Genomic DNA, 25,283 nt, shown 5'->3' on the forward strand with positions numbered 1-25,283 from the left:
TTCACACAGGATTTGGCTTCTACATGTCACTCGTGCACTCTACTCCACCATTGACGGCCATGCATTCAGCCACTACTCCATGAAACTCTGTAGCTCTACGCCTCAGGCCCTCTGCATTAGCCCCTCTTTGCCCATTTTCAGATCGCATCTAAAGACCTTCCTCTTTGACTGTGAGAACAGTCACCTCTCTTCTCCCATAGGCTAGGCATCAGGCCTGTTAAGCTCTCCGAGTCGCTACCCTCATGAAGGGCGCTATATAAATGCAAGTAGTTGTTGATGACTTTCTGAAGCAATTAACAACAACATTACATTTGTAATAAACACAATGAGATATACAGAGAAGGGAGAAATAAGAAAACTGATCAAAAGCAGTCAAACACCTGTCTTTTAAAAGGGTTTTTGAACATAGTGAGAGAGGAGCAAAGTGAAGAGATTTTGGAAGAGAGTTTCACAGATCATAGGCACAGTGGCCAAAGCTTAGCTACCATTGGTGAGCAAACGGAGTGAGAAACCAGAATCACAAGAGCAGAAGGCATGAAGGCATGAAGACGACTGTGTAGGCAAGGAATAGCAAGATTGTGAAGATACTTGAAGCGCGAGGATTGTAAAGTCTTCTAGCATACCAGGCACTAGACTCAATGGCAAGGATGGGAGCATTCAGCAGTTCGAGCCTGTTCCCCCATTTAATTAAGACCATGGCTGATCTGTACCTCAACTAATCCTTTCAATTCCGATTTCCCACTTTCTCCCCATATCATTTACCCTGACCTACCAAAAATCTATCACCCTCACTCTTGAAGGTGTGGATGGATCCAGCATTCATGGCCTTTTGGGGGGAGAGAATCCAATGCTTCTTGATTTCACTCGTAAATGGCCTGGTTCTAATTTTAAGATTATGCCCCTTGTTTTGGATTCCCCCACCAGAAGAAATAGCTTCTCTGTATCGACCCTATCAAATCACTTTATCATCTTAAATACCTCAATCAAATCACCCCTCAATCTTCAAAACTCAAGGAAATACAACTCAAGTTTACGCAGCCTTTCCTCGTAACTTAACCCTTTTAGGCCTGGTAACATTCTTTGAAAGATCTGTCCAACTAAGCTCACTCCACCGCTCTTACCCAAAACTCCTTCCAGATTGTATTTATTTACTCTTTAAGGAGAACAGTCCCAGACTACTCTGCCCAGCAAGTCCAAACTATTCGCATAAAAGTTGATCTTAATAGGGAAATGGTGCAACAGGAAACTATTTTAAAAATATTCAGAGTGAAAAGAAGTTTGCCTTGAGAAGCACAATCTTACTGAACCTTAAAATGACTACTGAATCTGTATTGTAATGAATCAATCAGGCCATGGGGAAAGTACCCGTGCTCTTGGTGAGCCATTGTGCTGGTGGCTGTAACTATCCTGCCTTCTTGGTTGAAGAATGAACTATGGAAGTGGAATCAAATGTGGGGAATGTGAAACTGGTAAAAACTGCAGAAAAAAACTACAGAAATTCAAGCGACTTTGACTTAATTTCAAAATGAAAGAACACGTTGAACAGAGCTTTTTGATGCTTGATATTCAATTGAGGAGTTTTTAAAATCTGGCTTTTGAACTTCATCTTTGTCCCAAATGGCATCCAAGTAATAATAATCCTTGCATTTGATATAGCGCCTTATCACGTCTTCGAGACGTTTCAAAGCGCTTCACAGAATATACTGTAAAGTGAATTGAGTGTATATTTTGTGGGTGAAACGCGGCAGCCAATTGCGCACAGCAGTGTCCCACAAACAGTAGTGGATTGAAGTGACCAATTTTTTTTTTTTTTTGAAGGAATTATACAGCTATGAAAACTTGTAATATGTTGTACTTGAACCAGTCGAGCCAGAGTAGTCATAAATTTATAAATAACATCCTCAAAATTACACTTGGAAAGAGACAAAAGGAAAGTACTGAGTTTAGCAAAGCACCACGCTGTGGGTAATCAGTGCACTGCAAGTAAATAACACGCTGGGGGAAACAGCATATAAAGACAAAATGCATAAATTTGATGTCACCTCACACTGTTAATCTACTTAATGATGAACCTCTCTTAAAATTCAGTAATTTTAAGCTAAGACTGTGCTCCTAAAGGCAACTTCTTTTGACTCTGAATATTTTTAAAAATAGTTTCCTGTTGCATCACTTCCCAATTAAGAACAACTTTTATGTAAATAATTTGGGCTGCTGGACAGACTGGTCTAGTTTCTGTGATGCTCAAACAAACACTATTACAGCAATAAAGCTATACCAGTAATAAGTAGTTCAAACATTGTAGTACTGACTTTCACAGAATGAAACAAAGCTAAATACAATTTCTTATTCTCTTCGCCAAAACTACTTGCATGTTCCCAGCAATGGTAATCTAATCTGTCTGCTGGGAGGTGCACAAGTTTCCACAAAGATTCTCCTTTTAATATTCTCTTGGCTAAGAGAAGGTGAGAAGGTAAGAATCTAGCCTCTTCTCAGTGCTTTACCACAGCAATATGGTCAAGTCTATACTTTAGATGGCATACATGCGCGAGAAGGGAACAGAGTGGTGGGGAGTGTTGGAATCGTTGGAATTTTGGCCACGATACCAGTTGAATTCACTAGTTTGGTCGGTGAGTCTGTAATTAAATGGCATCAATTTAAGATAACAACTTTGCAATTTGCAACTGCACAATTGGGATGACTCAAGGGTAACTGCACTGATTTGATTTTTTTTATAATTTTAGAACAATAAATACACATTTTCCAAGACCAGTCAGGCATTTAATATGAACTAAGTTTTTCATATTTTTATAGTATTTATAAACAAAGAATGTAGCTAATGTACCTGTCTGACATCGAGTCCTGGACGAGAGACAACTTTCTTCAGCTCAACGTGCGCAAAACTGAGGCCCTCCAGATTGGCTCGCGTCAGCACCTCCGCACCTCAGGCGCTGACAGCATCAGCATCCAAGGCTGCACTCTCCACCTCTCAAAGCCAGTCAGGAACCTCGGGGTTCTGTTCGACCCTGAGCTGTCCTTTCTTCCTCATATCCGCGCCACAACTGGCATCACCTTCCATCACCTCCAAAACATCGCCAGACTACGGCACTACCTCACCCCTCACGCTGCTGAAACTCTGGTCCATGCCTTTATCACCTCAAGGCTGAACTATGGGAACTCTCTCCTCGCCGGCCTTCCCGGCACCTCCCTCCACAAGCTGCAGGTCATTCAGAACTCTGCAGCTCGTGTACTGTCCCGCACCAGGCTTCGCGACCACATCACTCCCACCCTCGCTCACCTCCACTGGCTCCCCATCCCCCAGAGGATCGAAGTCAAGATCCTCATCCTCACCTACAAGGCCATTCACGGCCTTGCTCCCTCCTACCTCTCCGACCTACTTACCTGCCCGTACCCTCCGTTCCTCTGGCTCCGGTCTGCTCCACATCCCCCGCCCCAACCGCCCTACCATCGGTGGCCGGGCCTTCAGCCCCTAGGCTCTGGAACTCCATCCCCCAGTGCCTTCGCCGCCTCCTCCCTTTCCTCCTTCAAGGCCAGTCTCAAGACCTTTCTCTTTGACCGTGCCTTCAGCTCCCCTCTCGACTCTCTACCCCCTCCTCGCTCCCTCCCTTCCCTCCCCTCACCCTGACCATTTCCCTCCTGCTCGGGTCCCGACCCAACTGTTCAGCGCCTTGCGACGTCCTCCCGACGTGAAAGGTGCTCTATAAATGAAATCTTGTTGTTGTTGTTGTTCAACTGTATATTCTGAATGCCAGATAATCATGTTTAAAACATCACTGATTTTTACTTCCATTAAACAATTTAATTCATATAGTCTAAGCCAATACTCCAATGCAGCACTGGACAATGCACTACATTGTCGGAGGTGCTGTCCTTCGGATAAAACTCTAAAACCAAGGTCCTGTTTGTGCCTATTCAGGTAGACGCTAAAGAATCCACTGCAGTACTCGAAAAGAGAAGGGAGTTTCTCCCAGCGACCTACCCAGCAATCCCCCAGATAAAACTGATCATTCACTTTATGGCTGTTTGTGGGACATTGCGGTGTGCAAATTGGCTGCTAATTTCACCTACAAAATAAAGTCACTTTACGGTGCATCTTGTGAAACACTTTGAGAAGTCCTCCCAATGTAAAAGATGCTACATCAAATGCAAGTATTAATACTATTATTAATATTGATGACCAAATCCTGTGGTCAGCAGCAGAGTTCATTTCTTATCCCAACCAGGCCATTCGTGATATTTTTTGCCTGACTTAAAATTATGGTTAAACAGGTTACATTACATCATTTAAATTATAATTATTTTGTTTAAAAGGAACTATGAATCCTTGATTATATCTTTATCCATGACTTTGGTCTAAAAAGAATAAATGGTATAATTGTAAGTGTGAATAAGGGAGCATAAGGTATTCCGATTAAAAAGAACTAATTAAATAACAGTAATTAAATTGAAAGACAAGCCAATATAACAAAAGGAATTACTACATTATTACAGCTTAGGTGTGTCAAAATGCAGAAGCTCAAACCTGCTATAGATGTTGTCTTTTCACAATATACAATTATATACAATATACACGTAATTTGACAGTTTTTTTCCTAGTGTTTTATACCATCAGAAATTTCAGTGCATTACATTTGCAGTAGAAGTCACATTATTTATAATATTCCTATTTAAAATGGAAGAAATCACGTATCCAATTGTTCACCAGCAAGAGCAACTGAAGCTGGAGGACACACTTACAAGAGCACATTCCATCTAACCCGACAGTAAGTGACATTTACTAAACCCGTACTTTGAATCCATCATTCACAATTATAATCATGGCCAATTTGGTAATTGAGCGTGTCGTGTGCGAGTATTCTCACTGTCTCCTTGATCTATTATTAGTTTTGATTGTGTCCCTCCCTTCTGAATGCACCTTTCAACCAGTTTGTACCATTTGTGCAGAGGTACTTATATTCCTATATTCTCAAAACATTAAATACTTTTCTTCTAAAATTGGCTAGGCTTTCACAGCCATCACTGGACAATTATAACAGTTTTTCATTTAACCTTTTCAGATAATCCTCTTTTTTGTTTCCTTTATTGTCATTTTGTTACTGTCAGCTCTTTTCACTCAAATTACCGGGTACATAAGGTACTCTAAAATTCTCCTTTCATTCAGAAAGATAATGACCCTGAATTTGAGTCTCCAACATTTCAATAGGTCAGTGAGCTTCCCATCTCATTTCGACTGACTTACACTTCTATTTTCTCATCTGAAAATAGCACCTACATTATAATTACTTAAGAATCAAGATCTATTGAACGTTTCAGAAAGAGAATACATCACAACCTTCTGTGAACTGGGAAATGCATTTTTAGGATGAGATGAGAAGAATATCATTGACTTGTGGCTTCTACTTACTGATTGCATTGACAAAGTCATTAAAGAGATGATATGTGAAGAGAGGTTCTGGCAGTTCTCTGAAAAACATCTTCAGGGCTCCAGTAATTACATTAATATCCTCCCACTTGGAGTCTTTGAGGTCCAGTTTCTCATCTGTAAAGAAGATAATTCATTAGTATGTTCAGGACTGGAAGAAAACCAGCAGCTCACTGTGTATACTGCATTTCAAAGGTGTATTGTTGCAGAGGGGCAGCTTTAACCAGTAAGGAGTGGAAGAAGGCCCTTCAGGCCATTTGATCTCATTCCTTTCAGAATCCCCACACTAGTATCCTCCCATTACAGAAAGATGCAGATTCTTAAATGCTTCTAAAACTGCCAATAACTTAGCATAAGGTGGTAAACTTCTTTAGAACAGCACCAAACAACGGAAAATTCACAATGGTACAGTGAAGATCTGAAGACGGACTAAGCCACACTATTATGAGCAGATCAGAAGGTGAATTAGTATCTGACAACTCTAAACTGACCTGAGTTTCCTTGATGAGCAAAATGACAAGCAAATCATCAATTCTCCAGCATCAACACAGAGAATAGCAATATGTAGAACAGAACATTTTACTTTTTTAAACAAAAGCATCAGAAACTTTAAGTATCTCATGGTCTTAACTTTAACATTTAAGATCGTGCACATTTTAGCAAATTTTTGAACTCAATCTCAACGTGGAAGGTAGTTTTCTGCAAGCCTTTTTAAAAACTAAAAAAAGCTGACAAATAAAGGCAGACTTTTCCAAAATTTTAAGACAACGGTCTTAAGGCTAATACTATGAGAAATTTCGAGCTTAAAAAAAGCATTGCTATTCTGAAAATCATAAGCAGCTTGTGTGTGGTATTCAATTACTTTCATTGTCTGTTTACCTCTGGCCTATGTCAGAAATGTCTAATTCTGTGGTTAATTAATGATTGATGTACATTGAAAAATAAAGGTAAGCAACTTTGAAAATGAAGTCCTTCCTCCATAAAGTCTGTAGAAAAGATGCAAAATGCATGTCCTCCCCAAAAGAAGATAGTTAACATTTATGCAGTAAGAAAACAGGGATGAACATATTAATATTTTGACAATTTTGGAAGCAAAGATGATAAATATGGCGGAGATGGAAACAATGGAAACTCTATTGTGAGTATGTGGGGGGGGGGGGAGCAGAGAAGAGATAATTTCAGACATAGTTTACAACCATGGATGTTATGGTCATATCACATACATAATGTTCATATAAACTTATCTTCCAGTTTAGTGAAATTCGTCAAATAACCAGAACTATTCCAATGAATGGTGTGGACACGTTGGATAATCCATATTAATACTTTTTAAATCACTTTCTTTCCTTCTCAAGCGTAAGAACATAAAAATTTGCTGGGCGAAAGAAGACCATGGTCCACCTAGTTTGCCTTCCACCATCCTGGCAGTCGTTTGAAATGCCGTGTCCCAAACTACACACTGTATCCCATGATATTATTTTCTAGCAGAAATCTATCTAATTTGTTCTTGAAACAAATGACATTTTCTGCTTTCGCTGTCTCCCTAGGGAGCCTCTTCCATAAGTTTACTACTCGCTCACTGAGGTAGTGTTTCCGCAGATTTGTTCAGAATTTACCCCCCTTCAATCGCAGGCCGTGTCCTCTGGTTCTACTGTTCAGCACAAGATAAAATTTCAACTACTTTTATCCTACCATAAAATATTTAATACAATGCAACAATACAATATAAATTATAAATTACGCTATTTATATAGCACCTTTCAAGTCAGGAGGACATCTTACAGTGCTCAATCTGCCAGCTGCCCAACCAAGCTGGGATAAGTGACTGGGGTTGAGCAAGAAAATTCAGAGTTCAGCAGTGCACTGAGGTAGGCCATTTAAAGTGGAGTCCTGTAGCTCAGTGGTTAGAGCACTCACTTTGCAAGTGAGAGACCTGAGTTCAATTCCAGGCAGAGGGCGAAACCTTGGGCAAGTTTCCTTACTCCACACACCTAATAATAATCCCTCCAAAAAACCAAAACAATAATAAACTGGTCATTTTCAGTCTACGACTGTTTGTGGGACATTGCTGTGCGCAATTGGCTGCCGCGTTCGCCCACAAATATACAGTCAATTCACTTTACAGTGTGTTCTGTGAAGCACTTTGGGACGTCCTCCCGACGTGAAAAGCGCTATATCAAATGCAAGGATTATTATTATTAAAGAGAGCAGAGTACAATCTGTGCCTTCAAGGGAAAAGATTTATGCCAAGACTTCTTATTGTATAACAGATTCTCTCTCTCCCCACTCTTTTCCTGAATGTTCTGTTCTGATTCATGATGTAGCACAGTACCACAATTACCGAGCAACCTTCAATACTTGACCAAATGGTCAATCTTCATGTGGAAGAAGAGAAAGAAGAGACATTGAGTAGAAACGCTGGTTAAGCACATACCAAATATCTGGATGTTCACATATGAATGTTCCCATATCCTTCCACACATGTCCGATATGCAAATGGAGGTAGGGTTCGAAATACCAGCAAAAACATTTCAGTCGTGCCCACCATTAAGTGATAAAATGTAATCATGCAGCATGAATATAATAAGCTCAAACATTTGTGCACAAACTTATACGTGTGCATAATTAGATTTTTCTTTGCTAGTAGCACAAAGGTGTACTTATAACTACTGTTGTGTTAGAGTCAGATCAGAGAGAGAGAGAATGTGACAGAGAGTTTGTTTATCCATATTGGGGCAACTGTCAGTCACTATGGATAATCAGCTCTCTACTGCACAATGTAGGTCATTTCCACCTTGGACAAATAATAATCCTTGCATAGAGCCTTATCACATCGTTCAGATATCTCAAAACGTTTCACAGAATATACTGTAAAGTGAATTGACTGTATATTTTGTGGGAGAAACGACTCATGAGTTGGTCAAGTTACATCACAACCTCATACTTTATTACAACAACAACTTGCACTTATATAGCGTCCTCCAAGCAGGGTAGCATCTCAGAGCTTCTATGCTTTACCTTCTTAATTATGAAGTAAGTATATTATCATACAATTTACAATGTTCTTTCACAGAAGGAAGCCATTTGGGTCATTGTATCTGCTCTGGCTCCTTTAAAGAGCTATTTATTTATAACCATATTTGCAACACAGAAGGTCATTTGGACCTATTGTGTCTGTGGCGATTCATTGAAAGAGCATCTATTCAGTCTCATTTAGTTGCCTTTTCTCCATAACCCTGGAAGTTATTCATTTTTAAATATCTATCTGTTTCCTTTTTAAAAGCCATTCCAGATTTTGCTTCAAATTATAGACATATCAAGCATATCTTAACAGTGGCAGATTTCCAGACATTATTCCATTTGCAGTAAAGGATACTGACAGCTCTTCACCGTCAACTACCATTGGTGATCAGACTTTCGTCCTATGTGGAAGTGTGAAACATGCAGCAAAAAGTATAAGTATATTTGGCATGTGATAGATTCAAATTACAACTAATTACAACTTTGGACTGTATAATATACTACTTGTGATGCTTTGGAATCAGGCTTAAATTTTTTTTATCTGCTCCACTCTCTGGAACTCAATCCCGGAGAACCTCCAACTCGCTCCCCTTACCTCAGTCAAGTCTGTCTAAGACTGAACTCTTTGACCAGGCTTTTGGTCATCTTTCCTTTCCCCACCTCCTCGGCTCACACCTCTGGGGCTAAGCTAGGACTTTGGGATGTCCCGATGAGAAAGTTGCCATATAAATGTAAATTTATATTGTTTTTTATACATGTTGCCTTAGGAAACCCTACAGTAAAGGATTGAACTCTTGTGGAAAGAGTGAGCTGAAACATTATTAAATATTTTGATCCAAAATTAAAGAAATCTTAAAATGTACAGATGAAATACAGAAGACACAGTAATTTGTTAAATTGTCGCCACCTGGTGGTTCAGAGTATTACGTGCAAATTCTGAAAACTTTTTAAGCCTGATTCCAAAGCATCACAAGCAGTATATTATACAGTCTAAAGTTGTAATTGCTAAGTGTGAATGTAGCACATGCCAAAAATACTTATACTTTTACTGCATGTTTCACACTTCCAATAATTCAAAAAGAATGAAATGATTGAACAACTATTTCGCCCGTAAACTATACAGTATATTCTGTGAAGCGCTTTGAGAGATCTCCAAGACGTGATAAGGCACGATATCAAATGCAAGGATTATTATTATTAATTACAATTGCTACCAATATGAATAAATTGCAAATGTTAACACATGGGGTTTTATACAGATTTATGGGATTTTATACATTTAGAGACTGATTTTGAAAAAGGTCTTGAAGGAACTTCCTACAGGAAAATCTGAGAGCCAGATACACTGAGCTGCTCTCCCACCCACATCTTGTGGCTGCCTCCGAAAATCATTACTAGGGTCAGGAAACAGATCACTTACTCATTCTCAATCAGGGAATGGTGTGGTGTAGAGTGCCTTGGGACGTCCTCCCAACATGAAAGGCGCTCTATAAATTTAATTTTGTTGTTGTAGGGGATCTAATCAGAAGCGTAAATTAAGAAAAGAACCATAGGATTTCAATCCGGTATATTTTGTTGATATTCAGGATATTAATGCAACACTCTATTAGTGCCAAATGGAAATGGTTTCACAAACATTGGCTTTTTATTTGTCAAATGGCTTACCATGATTAACTGCAAATCGAAGCTTCTGTATCACAGCTAAGTTGCCACTCACTCTGTAAAGACCATCAATGTCTAAACCTGATGAGAGAAGATGAAACCATATAAAGAGAGGCACCGACACCAAGCACAAAGTCCTACTGGAGATTAGAAATGCTACAGGATAGTCACAACAAAATGTTTTCTTTTGCAAATCCACCATGATTTGGTCCTCCCACACCCACCCACATGCTGAACTCCACAGATCACAAATACCACATTATAAAAGCACAATTGTTTGAATCAGCTGTTTCCATTGGTTATTCTTCAAATAAAAATAAAGAGAAATAAAAATAGCATTTTTGGATTACCCTTCAACATTACTGCTCAACATAATAATAATAAGTGAATACTACAGAATACAGATAAATGCTATGCAAAATGTTGCTGTGAAAATTTTATTGTTCAAATTACATACCCTCTTTTTCTACATGATCAATACACATCTTCACAAATTGCGGGATAGTGGTGTTCTCTCTCTGACACAGACTGTCTAGGTTACATCCAAACACCTGATCTGTATGAATGAAAGAAATACGTAGTAAAAATCTCATTTCATTTCCAATATTAACATTGATCACATTGGGATGTTTCATTCAGATAATGGATTTTAAACTGGGATTATAAATAATTTTAACCAAAATAAATTGTGCATTAAAATGTTTTCAATAGTGCTTCTTATTGCTCAGTATAAATAATGCTCAGTTACTTAATTTTATTGAAGATACTACACTTCTTGAAAAGGCTATTAAATCAAATCTCCAGCTAAATTATAGCTCAATGCATTTGAGGTAGTAATTTTCCTACTGAGCCATCGCATTTAATCTTAGTGAAATTACAGGATTTGTATGATTTACATATGTTTCATCTTGCATTTTTCAGGCTTTTCAATATTATTCTCTTCAGGAGCCTGGGTGTCTTGTTTGACCCTGAACTGTCCTTTCTCCCCCACATCTACTGCCTACCACCACCTCCGCAATATTGCCAGACTCCACCACTGCCTCACCCCTCAGGCTGCCGAAAGCCTTAGCCACGTATTCATCATATCAAGGCTCGATTATGGAAACTCACTCCTCATCGGCCTTCCTAACTCTTCCCTTCACAAGCTGCAGATCATCCAAAACTCTGCAGCTCGTGTACTCTCGCGCACCAGGCTCCGTGACCCCATCATTCCCACCCTCGCCCGACTCCACTGGCTCCCCATCCCCCAGAGGATCAAGTTCAAGATCCTCATCCTTACTTTCAAGGCCATCCTACTTCTCTGACCTGCTGACTCCCTAACAACCTGCTCGTTGCCTCCGTTCAGCGGGCTCCGGTCCTCACCAAGTCTCCTGCCTGACCCACCCTATCATCGGTGGCCGGGCTTTCAGCCTCTCTGCCTCCACACTCTGGAACTCCATCCCACAGTCCCTTCACCTCGCTTCCTCCCTTGCCTTCTTCAAGGCCGGTCTCAAGACCATCCTCTTCGATCGTGCCTTCAGTCACTCTCCCACCTCTCTGCCTTCCCTCACCCCTACTCCACCCCTCCCCCATGTTCGGGTTCTGACCCGACTGTCCAGCGCCTTGGGACGTCCTCCCAATGTGAAAGGCGCTCTATAAATGCAATTTTGTTGTTGTTGTTTTATTTCGTCTAGAAATCATGGTTTCTCTGACCCAAAGGCACATGCTGTTTTGAGCATTTTGATTTCCAACTAATTTTTCAAATGTATTCTACACAAATGTTTGTCCACTAAGAGTAGTCTCAGTAATAAGATAGCTTCAGGTATCTATTTAATGGGAAGGAATTTTCATTTTATTAAAACATGGAATACAAAAACAAATTAGGGACTCTGGTTAAGTTGAATCTGCAGAATTCCAAACCATCAAATGTATACAGTAGTTTTACAGGGAAACCAAAATGTTCTTGAAAGTACAAATTTTAAATATTTTAGATTCATGAATAAACAACTAACACGATAAAAGGGTATATATATCACTCTACAATGTCAGACCGTGGAAGATTTCCTTTACCTTTGATGTAGCCTTTGTCTCTTACTGCTTGGAGTGTTGGTCTCCTTGTGAGAAACTTTTTCAATTTTGTTTTGGTTTTTTTTTGGTCTGCGTTTTCCATACTAAATGAAGATTTTACTTCTGAAAGACAGCAGGAAAACCCAAATGAAGTTCAAACCATAAACTAGACAAATTGCAAAATTTAAGAGATACACGTTTAAAATTTCTCCTAGAAAATAAAGATTACAATGACATGATAAGCTGGATTTCCATTTGTCGGTAATGGCAGGAGAGTACGAGCACTGGTGAGATTCAGAGTTTATCTTTACGAAGTTCAGATTTCACAACCAACTGATTTTTCCATTGTTTCTATTCGTTCTACTGATAAAGTTAATCCACTAAACTCTAATACCATCAATGCAAATTCCTCTTTTATAGAATAAGAGAATTTTACAGCACAAATACAAGGTGGCCCATCAGGTTTGCACTGGTGTTTTTTTCCCCACAGAAGTCACTTAATCCAATCCCACTGTCCTGATCTCTCCCCAAACCTTTAATACCTTCCTTCTAATTCCCTTTTAAGTGAATTTATAGATTCTGCTTCAACAACAGTAGAAAATTCCACATGCTCATTCATATAAATGAGGCAACCTCCCAGTTATTAGGCTGCCACCATCACTTGCATCGAAGGGTACTCATTTGCTGTGCATACCCAAAGCAGGAAGTGATTTCAGTGGAGAGCCAATGATTCACCCGTTGGCCATTTTAGCTGCAGATTGCTTCCGATGTCACTTCCTGCTCTGTGTAGACCTTGTAAACAGGAAGTGATACCGGCAAAATGAAGTTGGACAATTTTTTTTATAACCAGCCTGTATGCAGGAAGTGAGCTGGCTGGTTTCACACACGTGCAGTGGAAATCGCTATTGCAAGTCTTCTAATAATAATAATAATCCTTGCATTTGATATAGTGCTTTTCACGTCTTCTCGACGTCCCAAAGCGCTTCACAGAATATACTGTAAAGTGAATTGACTGTATATTTGTGGGCGAAAGTGGCAGCCAATTGCGCACAGCAATGTCCCCCAAGCAGTCATGGATTGAAAATGACCAATTTATTATTATTGTTTTTTTTTGCAGGGATTATTGTTAGGTGTGTGGAGTAAGGAAACTTGCCCAAGGTTTCGCCCTCTGCCTGGAATTGAACTCAGGTCTCTCACTTGCAAAGCGAGTGCTCTAACCACTGAGCTTCTATAGAATTGTATGGCTTCCAACCACCGCAGATTGTTTTGATCAACCCAGGCATCTAGACACATGTCATCATCATCCTTAAGAGTATTTAAACCAGATAGAATTCCACATATGTATGCCGCTTACATATTATTTTTTCAATCCCAGAGTTTGTGTTTGAGTGCCGATTAACATTATTTTTAATAATAATACCTTGCATTTGACACAGCGACATCAATTTGGTGTCAAAACACACCTACGATAAGCGCTCAGAGATGCTACCCGCATGAAGGGCACTGTGTAAATGCAAGTTGTTGATGTTGTCTCATGTTGTTGAGACATCTCAAAGTGCTTCACAGGATATAAGTGGTGTGACTGTACATTTTGTAGATAATTACACCAAAACAGTGGATGCTGGCAGAGGTTTGTATTCGATACTGACTGTGTTTTAGTAATAAAAACGTTTTTACTGGTGTACTGTTTTAAATACTAGCCTATTAATTAACATTAACTCACTGAAAATAATGATGTTCCTTATAAAACGGTGACAAACGGTGTGTGGGCAGAGACTATACTGAGAACACATTACTTTAAAGTCACTGTTTTGTCTTGAACCCTTAAAATATGAACTCTTTGAACTTGCAGGTTTATGAGAATATTATTAGTTTAAATCCGAAGATGACTTACGACGCGATTTCTTCAAGTCTTTGTTATTTTTATCCTTATCGTGCTTGTCAATTCCAGGAGACTCTGGCAAATCATCTTCAAATATTTCATCAGGCTCGGTCTGTAGTGGAATCAGTTGAGAAAACATATATTAATTTTCATACTTTTGTCAACATCAAGAGCTTATCAGAAGGCCACAGTCTAATTAAGAACAAAGGAAATTATTATCATGTACATAATAAAAGATTTTACAACAGAATGTCCAATAGGAACACACACCTGATTACCAATAGTTATTTCAAGAGCTTTATGCCATTCGGCGATGGTCGCATCATTATCCAACTGAATCAGCAACTCTGTTCCTTGACGTGTTCTGAGCTAAAACATAGATTATTTTTACCAGAAAGTTAACTATAGAAGTTAATTATACATTATTCAACACCTAGAATTGAATTATTTCAAACATTAAGCGAGTTAGTTATTCAACACCGCGAGTAATTTTGCTGCTGTGGGCTAAATGCTAATCTACTCCCTATGCACTTATAACTCACTACGTTATGAATGCAACACAATACATTTAAAATTACGTATATAGGGACACGTCTGCTACACATGGCAAACAGAGCACAATGATGGCTCTTAGCCCACAACAATAAATTCATTAAATTTTGTGGATAAAGTACCCCCCTGCCCCCCTCCACACCAGATTTCTAGTCAGTTCAGATTAGATCTAAAAGATCTAGTCTATTGATAGATGTTTAAATTATATAATTTTCTGTTAAATGTCAGAGGAGAGACATTCCCACAGGATAGGTAAGCACTACCAGCTGCTACCAAAGCATGCTGCTTGATCGTTCATTAAAAACTAGATGGATATCACCGGCTACTAAACTAGAGAATTTATTAAGTGCAAGTTTCAAAAGACTTACAGTAATTACAGTAATTACAGTAAACTGATAACTGGACGCTGGCTTAACTTGTCACTAACACCAAAGTCATTGCATTGTCAATATCCTGAATGCATTTGATGCAGTCCTATATCATGTTGTCGAAACATCTCAAAGTGCTTTACAAGACTTACAGTAAAATGTAGTAACTGGATTTGTAGGAAAACACAGCAGGCAATTTTCACTCAACAATGTCCCACAAACAGCAATGAAGCAAGTGACAATTGTATCTTTTGACAGCTATCAAGCAAATCCTACTCCTTCGACTGCATTCCAGTAGATCTCCTACGCACCCATCTGTCGCTTCTTGCCCTCCAATAGCTTTTTTTTAATCCCTTTCATTCCTCTGGCACGGTGCCCCTCCTTATCAGACCCACCATTATTACCCCCTTTCTCAAAAAAACTACTGCTGTTTGTGGGACATTGCTGTGTAAAATTGGCTGCAGCATTCCCATAAAAAATACTCAATCATTACAATTTACAGTAAATCCTGTGACGTGCTTTAGAATGTCTTCCCGACATGGAAAGCTGGGATACCAAATGCAAGGATTATTATAAACAGTCATGAAGCTAATGATGACTTTTATAATAATAATCCTTGCATTTGATACAGCAACTTTCACGTCAGGATGACAACCCAAAGAGCTTCCCAAATATACTGTAAAGTGGAGTGACTGTGTGTTTTGCGGCAGCCAATTTGTGCATAACAATGTCCCACAAACAGCCATGGAGTAAATGAACAATTTTTTTTTAATTTGGGGGATTGCTGGCATGGTCACCAGGAGGGAGAAACTCCCTTCTCTTTTTAAGTAGTGCTGTGGGATATTAAATGTCCACCTGAAGTGGAAGACAGATCCTGGTTTAATGTCTGATCCGAACCGCGGCATCTCCAACATTGAATGCACCCACTGGATATTGGACTAGTTTGTTTAAAGATGATTACACAATAAACTTCTTCCCAAAACTACAACCAAGACTTACCTCAAGTACATTCTTCTTGCTGGATTTGTCTTTTGAAGCCCATTCTATTGCCGCTCCTCTTAGATCCACAGTGAACTCTGGCTTTGATTGATTGCTGCCAAATTTCTGAAAAGTCAGCCAAAAATTATAATGATTCATTTTTTCCTCAGATTATAACTGAAAATCATAGGAAAGTAACATAAAAATGTTATTGTGCAAGCCAATGCTATTCTTTACAAAGAGGCCTAGGTTATGGCACCATCCTGACAAATTTCTGCTGAAGTACAAAGAGCCAGCATTTTAACAAACATTTGCAATGATACTGTATGGTAATACATCAGATTTTGTTTTAAATTGTTTTAGATAGAAGGATGATCACTAGCGCTGTAATTTACACAAGAGATGATGATTTATGCACTTGGTTATAAAATAATTTCCTCAAAACATTCTGGCCATTTTTGGAAATTAGGGTACATTGGAGCTGGAATCTTAAAATGAAAGATTAATGCTTATTCGAGACATTCACATTTAAAGTTTCAGTTTTTTTTAGGTTTTAAAATCTTCTCCAGTGACTCGCCTAAATTATGAACAATTCTTGGCTATGAGACTGGATGGGCAACCAAGACCAATCTTACACCAATGAATTCCCAAACTGGCTACTGTTGCATCAGGGAACAATAACTCTCCTTTCAATTTTCCAACTTCTCTCAATGGCAATGGAGAACTGCCTTGGTACTCTGTTCTTTTGTTTTCAAGGGAGAAGAGAGCAAGGCTGGCAGGATTGTTGCAGTTTTCTTCCTGCATATGTCCATCTTTTAATTGCAGAGTGAGATTAGTGGCACTCACAAAAGCCACAGCCCAAACTAACAAGCATTCTCAGCTGATGGGAGTGCTGGTTAGTTAAGGTCATTACCTTTTCATTTGCTGGGAAAAGGAAGAGATGTCATTAAGATGTAGAAAACTATGCAGTTCTGTATTAAGTATGCCTGGGAGCAGAAGCAGCAGTGTTAAAATGTAAAGGTATCTAATGTTAATTAAAGCACTTTTTAAAATAAAAACAATTTTAACATTGAAAAGATCTTGAAAATCTATACATATGCATTTAACTGGTAACTGCTGATGCCCACAGAAGTGTACAGAACAGTACCATAAAAGGCCTTAAATGTACCAGAAGCATGCAAACAAAAACGTGTAGACAAGAGATTATCTAACTAAGCACACCCAGAATTATTGCAAACTTTGAAGTGCTGATGGTAGGCAATTAGACAGAAAGACAACTTTAAAAGCTTTGCTATGCCAGCATACATGCAGAAAGAACATACAGAGGCAGCTGAAACAGTTGCACAGTTTACATAGGTGACCGCAGGCCGACGTTTGACAGCACTTTTCCATGTGGCAAGCAGCGAAAGGAGCAGCTCTGGAATTGAGCTCTGATGGTAGAATGACTTGGTGGAAAGAGGGGAGAAAAGTGATGTCACAATGAAATGCACAATAAATACAGCAGCAACAATCCTTTCTGGAAGCGTACAACTTAGTACTTTACAAAATCTATAAATATACTGTACTGCAACTATATATACACACTAAACATGGAACCATTTAATGAACTTCGATTTGCAAGCAACAGATCTGTTAGTTGCAGCTGTATGCATCAAATGTTGCATGTTCATTTGAACCATGCCATACAACGGCTCTATGGTTCAATTGCAATATCTATTTGGATATAAAGCAATTTAATGGGGTTACATTTAGTTCAGTTGTAAAAGGAAGCTCAATGTTAATAAGAGGAATGTTAATACAGGTTTAAGAAGGGAAGATCCTGTTTGTCAAACTTAACAGAATTTCAAACATTTTGAGGTGGGGTAACAGAAATGACGGGAGTGTAGAATTCTGTGCTGCAGTCAGTTGTTGGAGGCAGCAATGTTCAACTTTCAAAAAAAAGACTGGACTCACGGTTAAGAGAGAATAAAATTGAGGGATACAGGAAAAATCCAGAATATGGGACTAGGGATGGGATCGAGGAGAGGCACTTGTGTGGAGTATAAACACCAACCGGAATGGATGGCCGATTGGCCTGTTTCTAAGCTGTGCCATCTGTGAATCTATGAATGTTGAGAGACGATGCTTTCTACACTGACAGCACTATAAGATACTCAATAATTTCTAGGTGCCTGGCCTGCAACCCAGCAACTTGAGATATTTTTGTAAATATTCTGATTCACCATTAAGCCTTTTGTCTCAGTTCTAGGTTCGAATAGGGTCCTGGATATAAATTATGCTGGTCAAGACTTGCTTGAACAATTTTTGCCCTAAAATATACTTTCAATCAGAACACCAATTGAAAAAAAGCCTTTTCCTTTTTCTTTCCATGTTGCATTCTGAACAAACTGTGCTTAAACTATCTGTATAAATGCATTAAGATATGGAAACCATACATATTGAACGTGCCAAGTTTGTGGTTAATGAACTCTCACATGCAGAAAAAGAGGCTGAGTTGATAATGAGTAAAGCAACATACAGCTCTACTGTAAATCCAGAGATACTTCAGAATTCTACATATAGTTTTACAGAGTTAAACAAACTAAGTATTATATTGTAAAGTTAGTTACAACGTTAGACTTGTCAGGTGTCTTACTGTGGTGATTATGGGCGTTTGGTACAGATGTTTGGAATCAGTAAGAGCAGGAAGGGCAGCTCTGATGTAGGCTTAGTGGACAGAGCTGAGGCCTACAGATAGCTCATAGATTTCTCTCTCAAACTCATCTCTCTCCATGTATCTCTCCAAACTCGCTGAATCAGGATGCTTTGTGTCTGGTTTGATTGTCAACTTGCCTTTCTCCCTCACATCCAGTCTCTGACTAAGACAGTTGTTCTGCTCTCTTTCACCTATAAATGACCTAGCACCTTTCTATTTCACTGATTTTCTCCCTCACTATTCCTCTCCGCCTCTGCTGGGCTAACTCAAGCTTGCTAGTCCCCCGCCCCGGCCTCTTCTGTGCACCAATCTGTGGTCAAGCCTTTAGATACTATCCCCTAATCTTTGGAACTCCCTCTACCTCTCCATCTCGACCACCCCACCTCCCATCTATCTACGACATGCCTTAAAACCTACCTCTTCAACCCCACCTATGGTTAATCCTCCCCTCAGTATCCAACCCTGTCTTTGTAAAGTGCTCTGAGACATTATCCTACATTAATGTAAGGTGCTGATGTTGACTTATTTATCACTGAAAATTGTCTCAACAGTAATTTCAAAGGGCAATCTAAGATTAGAGTGTAAATACGATCGGAAACCCCATTAAATAAATGCAAACTGGGTAGCATAATCGGTACGTCAAACGGTAAATATTTTTCGTCCTCCTTTATGTAAAGATTTCACCACTGTTCTGTCTGAATAAAAATAAAATATGGAAACCCGCAAGTGAAATAACGTCTCAACATTAGCAGATTGCAGTTGTAGTCGTCCAGTCAGTCCCTCTCTCAGTCTTTCTCTCTCTGATAAATTTATAAAATACTATAGAAACACAGAATGTCGGACAATTTGAGCCGTCAAGTCTGTACAAATGGTTTTCTCGACAGCAGGCGCCTAGGCTAATTCCACTCTGCTAGTTTTTCACTAGTTACATTTATCCTTTTGCACAATGCACTACTGAAAATAGGATATCTGTTCAGACAATTCAATAACATGAATAGTGCTTAGAATTGCATAGAATGGTATGGTACCTAAACAGGACATTCAGTCCAACTAGTTTGTGCAGTTTTCTGTTATCTTTATCAGTAATGTGTAATGTCACCTTTTACATATAGCTACTATTCTTTTGTGCTGACATTTCCCATAGCCACTGCTTTTACAATACAAACACACTGCAGACCCCCACACATATTGACGATAACATCAAGAAACTATTACCCAGCCACTGCCTTGATTTTTGGCAAACAACAGCGATGACCCCTGCAACACTGTCCAAGATGATGTCCAATTCTTCCTGCAAGTGAAATTATGATTTCCATTAAAACAAGTAAGTGTTATGACAAAATAGCATTGAAATAGCCAATTAAAGTCGTCGCAATATTTTAGCCATGACATATTTTCAAAATATTGTAATTTGCCTTAAGTTACAGGCATGATTTACTACTGTTGCAACAAAAATTGTGTTCAGTGGTTTGACCAACAAGGGTGCTTATAATCAGTCAAGAATAATAAAGTCTGTAATAGTTCCCAACTCCTATAGATTGGAAATGAGGACAGCAGCATTGCTGCATTTAAATAAAGGTAATTGTTTAAATCTACACATCTCCAATTGTTTACTTCGCATAAAAACATTCCAAAGATTGATTCCAGAGGTCTGTGTGTTTTCAGTACCTTTTTGAAAGTTATTAACACTTCTATATTTAAAGAACTAAGACTCTAGAGAAGATTCTCAAATTAAGTTGGGTAATATGAAAAGCACATTGGATTTATTGTACACAGCGAGGTTAATCAGTTTCCACTGGAATGTTAGCAGTTTTAATGCCACTTTCTAACATCAAAACATTCACATTTTTTCAAATTAATCCACATCAGCCTTGAGTACTCACCTGACTTTCTTCCCATTATCAGTTATCTTTGTTACGTTAAGCAATCCATATTTTTCCTACAAATTTAATGAAAACAAGTTTTATCAAAGGTTACACATTCTATAAAAAAAATCTTTTACAAACTAGTGAATGGCTACTAACTGTTAATGATGGCTGTGGAGATTTTGGCGATAAGGGTGGCTCATTGTTGTTGTCATGGACAGGTTTGGGGCTAGTTGAAGACTCCTAAAAAAATCAAAACAAGGTGACCGTACATCTTACTTACATTATCTTTAACTTGCTAAAACAAAATCACCTCACACAAATTCATCGTATAACTTGAAACATCCACTTAAACTAAGAATAAAGTTCAAGGTTACACAGGTTGAATGTGCACACAATTGCAATTATTCCTGTGAAACTATCAGTTAGTTCAGGATGGTTCTAAAGTTAGTCAAAGGTAGGTAAGTTTTTTGAGAGATAACAGTTTTGATTGCCAACCTCCTAAAAAGCATTGAGCAAAATATTTCCATCCTGTACCAATGACACTGCAATAAACATTTATATTAAATATTCCGGCTCAGTTGCACCTTCTTTCCTCCCTTGTTCCAAAACAAAGATGCAGCATTGTAATATTCCAATATAATTTAGACTTTATTACATTTAAACAGCTAATGCTTTTTACAGCCTGAATACTTACAAGCAGTAAAAATGAAAAATATGAAATTTGATAGAATCCACAAACCATACTAATTTTCATTTGCCGGGGAACACAATGTTTCACTTAAATTGAATTTACTCCAAGCTAATTAGAAAAAAAATTATATTGTTACATACAATCACTAACACAATTCCAATTATCATGCATAGATATAGCATATACACAGTGCAATTGTCAGGCAACAGTAGACTGATTCAGAACCCACTGTATTTACTCCCAAATGCTATCTCACTTGAACATAATAGGTCTAGGGGAAAGGAGGACGGACAATATGTTCACTCTTATGACAAATGTTTGCAAATAAAATGAATGTTCTCAATGACGAACTATTCAACCTCAGACAGGAGTCACAGTTCTAAAAATCATTTTGATGTTCAACTCACTACGACTGTTAAACAGATAACATTTTTGGTTCTAAAACAGTGACAAAAATAGCCAATTGATTCATGTCGGATGCTGCGCAATAAGTTATCAACCTATCAAGAAACTCAAACTGGAATACTCATCATAGCCATTGGATTCCATCCACAATAATAAATACAGTATACTATCCTGTTTGCAACTAAATTTCAATTATGCCAAACAATGAATCAAGCAAGAATGTTCAGAATGTTAAAAAGCTCATGTGTAATATAATGCTATTTATTAGTAAAAGGTGTTTAATCTTGTTAAAACCAAATCTAATGAAAAAGTTTAAGACAAATCCATTTTTTTTCAAAAATATAAGAGGGATGTACTTTAGAAAGAAAAACACTAGATTGCTATTTCAGTAAAGTTTATATTAAACTAAGATACTAACTTGATCAGGATGCTGTGAATACAAATATGATGGCGGAGCACAGAGATGTTCAGAGGAATTGCGCTTGTGCTTTTTTGTAGTGAACTGGAAAAGCCAAACATGTTTCTTAATGGTCATTCATACAACTTTAATCTACAATGAAACTATATTAACGAAAAAAATTCAACAAAAAAAAGAACTGGGATCATTCTGAAATAAAGATATCATAGGATTGATAGATACTCCAGTAAATACTGCATTGACCGACTCCCCATTTACATTAGCTTATTGAAGTACGACAGATTACATTATTTTTAACTGATAAAGAATTTTGGCCACTGTATACTGTTGACTCCTCCATCCTTCACCATCTCTTTACCCTGCTCCACTTCTTGACCATCTTTTCTTGGTTTTACTCTTACCTATCCCAGCACCTTCACTTTGTCTCCTCCAATGGCTTCTCCCCCTGGCATAGTCATATTCTTCAGGGCTCTATCCTGGCTCCTCTCCACTTCACCATCTATATGGTGCCCATTGGTGATATCATCCATAGTTATGGGGTCTACTTCCGCATGCATGTGAATGACACCCAGCACTATTTCTCTGCTTCTACCCTCGATTCCAGGACTACTGTTGTTCTGATAATTTGCTTGTCAGACATCAAATTCTGGATGAGCTCTAACATTCTTCAGCTAAATGTCAACAACATCAAGGATCTCCAGGTTGACAGTCCGAGTCAATGCAATCTCATCTCAGGCACTGAACTCATCAATCTGTACAGATGGTCACTCCACCTCACAGCTTGAGGGGAAACATGGTATCTTGTTCAACTCTGATCTACTCAATACCTACATCTGAGCTCCCTTGCTTTGTTTTCATTCACATCTGCAACAACACCTGCCTCCACTACTACCTCATCCATGCCTTCATCACCTTCAGCCTTGAAGATATGTAAAACCCTTGTAAACACACATATCTGACTAAAATATAAATCGTCAAATCAGGTGCTTCAGAAACACTGGACAATCACGAGGATAATTTAAATCTATAGATGATTATTCCAGCAAATTTGATTACAATGACAATCAGAAGGACATGATTAACACTGAACCATTGCAACCAACCTAAAATTTTAATTAATTGTTACTTTCCACCACCATATACTAACTTTCATCAGTAAATTAGTATTAAAACTGTGAATATTTTATTTTGAGAATATAACACAACAACAATTTGCATTTATATAGCGCCCTTAACAAGGGGCAGCGTATCGGGGCACTTGAGCTATAAAGAAGTGGTCATTGAAATTGCTCATTTTCCTCCTGTTCTTGTGTTTATAAGTTTAGTGGGCTGAACAGCTTGCCCCTGTTCTTCCTAGGTTGTCTAGGAAGAATTGGAATATGAAGTGCTGGAAAAGGAAGAATGTTACACAAATTAATAAAAAGAGGCTGTGGAACTCCAGGCCAGCGAGTCTCAAAGTGGGAAACATTGAAGTGGATCTTAATGGATCCTGAAGGAGGTAATAATCCAACATCTGGAGAAATACAGCATTGTAAGAACAGTGTGGCTTTTTGGGTGGGAGATCAAATTTATTTGGAGTTGTTTTATCAGAACTTGTGGAAACGAGGAATTTGTTTCTCGTTTCCACAAGTTGAAATTGTAGAATCAGATTTTAGTAAATCTTTTCACAGTGTTATCCAGGAAATCAGTCTACAAGGATGTGGAAAGTAATGATGGAGGAGGGGAACTGAAAGAAAGCTCATAGTGGATTGGAAATTGGGTGAATAACAACAACAACAACAACAAGATTCCATTTATAAAGTGCCTTTCACGTCAGGAGGACGTCCCAAGGCGCTGCACAGTTGGGTCATGACCCGAGCAGGGGGGAAATGGTCAGGGTGAGGGGAGGGAAGGGAGGGAGCGAGGAGGGGGGAAATGGTCAGGGTGAGGGGAGGGAAGGGAGGGAGCGAGGAGTGGGAAGAGAGTCGAGAGGGGAGCTGAAGGCACGGTCAAAGAGAACTACATGTGCTTAGAACTACATCAGCCTTTAACTAGCAGGATGAGTCAGAGATGTGTTCTGCAGCCACAACTCTGGGTGGTACATAAATGATTTGGAAGTGGCAAGAAAAACGGCTTTCATGCGTCATGTGCCCAGCTCCTTGGGGCGTCCTCCCGACATGAAAGGCGCCATACAAATTTAATTTTGTTGTAACTGTTTAACAGGGACACATGTTGAGTTGAGATTGAAGTAGGCAACAGTGTGACTATAAGCTAACAGGTAATAGTCTACAGGACAACACAAGAGGGGGATTTGGGAATACTGTGGATAGATTGTCAAAACTATTAGCACACCTTGCTGGTGCAGTGAATTGAGCATTCATAAATTTGGGGTATACAAATAAAGAGATACAGCCCAACTCTCAGAAAGTGATACTGAATTTGTACAGAACATTGGTCTTGTCCCACTTGGAGTACTGTGTATGGATTTTTTTTTGCCGAATAGTTATCTAATTCCATCTTGAATTGGGTATACAGAATACCGATTTGGGAGAAACCAAATGAACCACAATGATCTTTTCCAGTATAATATATATATGAATAACATACTCCTATTCTTTCCTGGTTTGAATGACCTACATCTGTTCCCAATTGAAAAATGTAATAATATTTTATAATTTGGAGAAGAGTAAAGATTTATTTTAGAACAATCAATGTTTATTAGGAAGTTAAAAANGTGAAATTATATACAAATATGAACAAAAACAGAACACAGTCACACAGTTATCAAATGAACTTAAGAGTAGACCTGAATTTGATGGCTGTTTATTACATTGCTATTCCTGGCAGTTAATTCAAATTGTTTTAAAATTTTGATTGCATGAATTTATTGTCCTTTGTTAAATTACTCAAATGCCTGGCCAGAACTGGTGAGATGTGGGTATGGAGTTTGGTCCAGGTCAGTATGTGGGCGGCAGAGTTCTGAGTGAGCTGCATCTTTTGAATAATAATAATAATAATAATAATCCTTGCATTTGATATAGCGCTTTTCACGTCAGGAGGACGTCCCAAAGCGCTTCACAGAACACACTGTAAAGTGAATTGACTGTATATTTTGTGGGCGAACGCGGCAGCCAATTGCGCACAGCAATGTCCCACAAACAGTCGTAGATTGAAAATGACCAATTTAATTATTGTTTTGGGTTTTTTGGAGGGATTATTATTAGGCGTGTGGAGTAAGGAAACTTGCCCAAGGTTTCGCCCTGCCTGGAATTGAACTC

The 25,283-nt window shown here is 38.6% G+C and overlaps 1 protein-coding gene across 10 annotated transcripts in view; it reads right to left on the reverse strand.

Moving 5' to 3' along the window:
• The window catches only part of arhgap12b (Rho GTPase activating protein 12b), a 92,809-nt gene that overhangs the window by 4,166 nt on the left and 63,360 nt on the right, over positions 1-25,283 (reverse strand). For 6 of the 10 annotated variants that reach the window (XM_042332608.1, XM_042332603.1, XM_007905423.2 and 3 more), the window contains 12 exons: positions 22,027-22,110; positions 20,669-20,752; positions 20,528-20,583; positions 19,860-19,935; positions 17,272-17,394; positions 15,971-16,075; positions 14,322-14,420; positions 14,064-14,163; positions 12,173-12,292; positions 10,581-10,679; positions 10,127-10,204; positions 5,423-5,557 (listed from right to left, as the gene is read on the reverse strand). In XM_042332608.1, the coding sequence (XP_042188542.1) occupies positions 5,423-5,557; positions 10,127-10,204; positions 10,581-10,679; positions 12,173-12,292; positions 14,064-14,163; positions 14,322-14,420; positions 15,971-16,075; positions 17,272-17,394; positions 19,860-19,935; positions 20,528-20,583; positions 20,669-20,752; positions 22,027-22,110 (1,159 nt within the window). The remainder of the gene's footprint in view (positions 1-5,422; positions 5,558-10,126; positions 10,205-10,580; positions 10,680-12,172; positions 12,293-14,063; positions 14,164-14,321; positions 14,421-15,970; positions 16,076-17,271; positions 17,395-19,859; positions 19,936-20,527; positions 20,584-20,668; positions 20,753-22,026; positions 22,111-25,283) is intronic. The other 4 variants (XM_042332606.1, XM_042332600.1, XM_042332601.1 and 1 more) reach the window with 3 other exon arrangements.

This window comes from Callorhinchus milii, unplaced genomic scaffold (assembly GCF_018977255.1).
Source record: "Callorhinchus milii isolate IMCB2004 unplaced genomic scaffold, IMCB_Cmil_1.0 Scaffold2, whole genome shotgun sequence".
NCBI lineage: Eukaryota > Metazoa > Chordata > Chondrichthyes > Chimaeriformes > Callorhinchidae > Callorhinchus > Callorhinchus milii.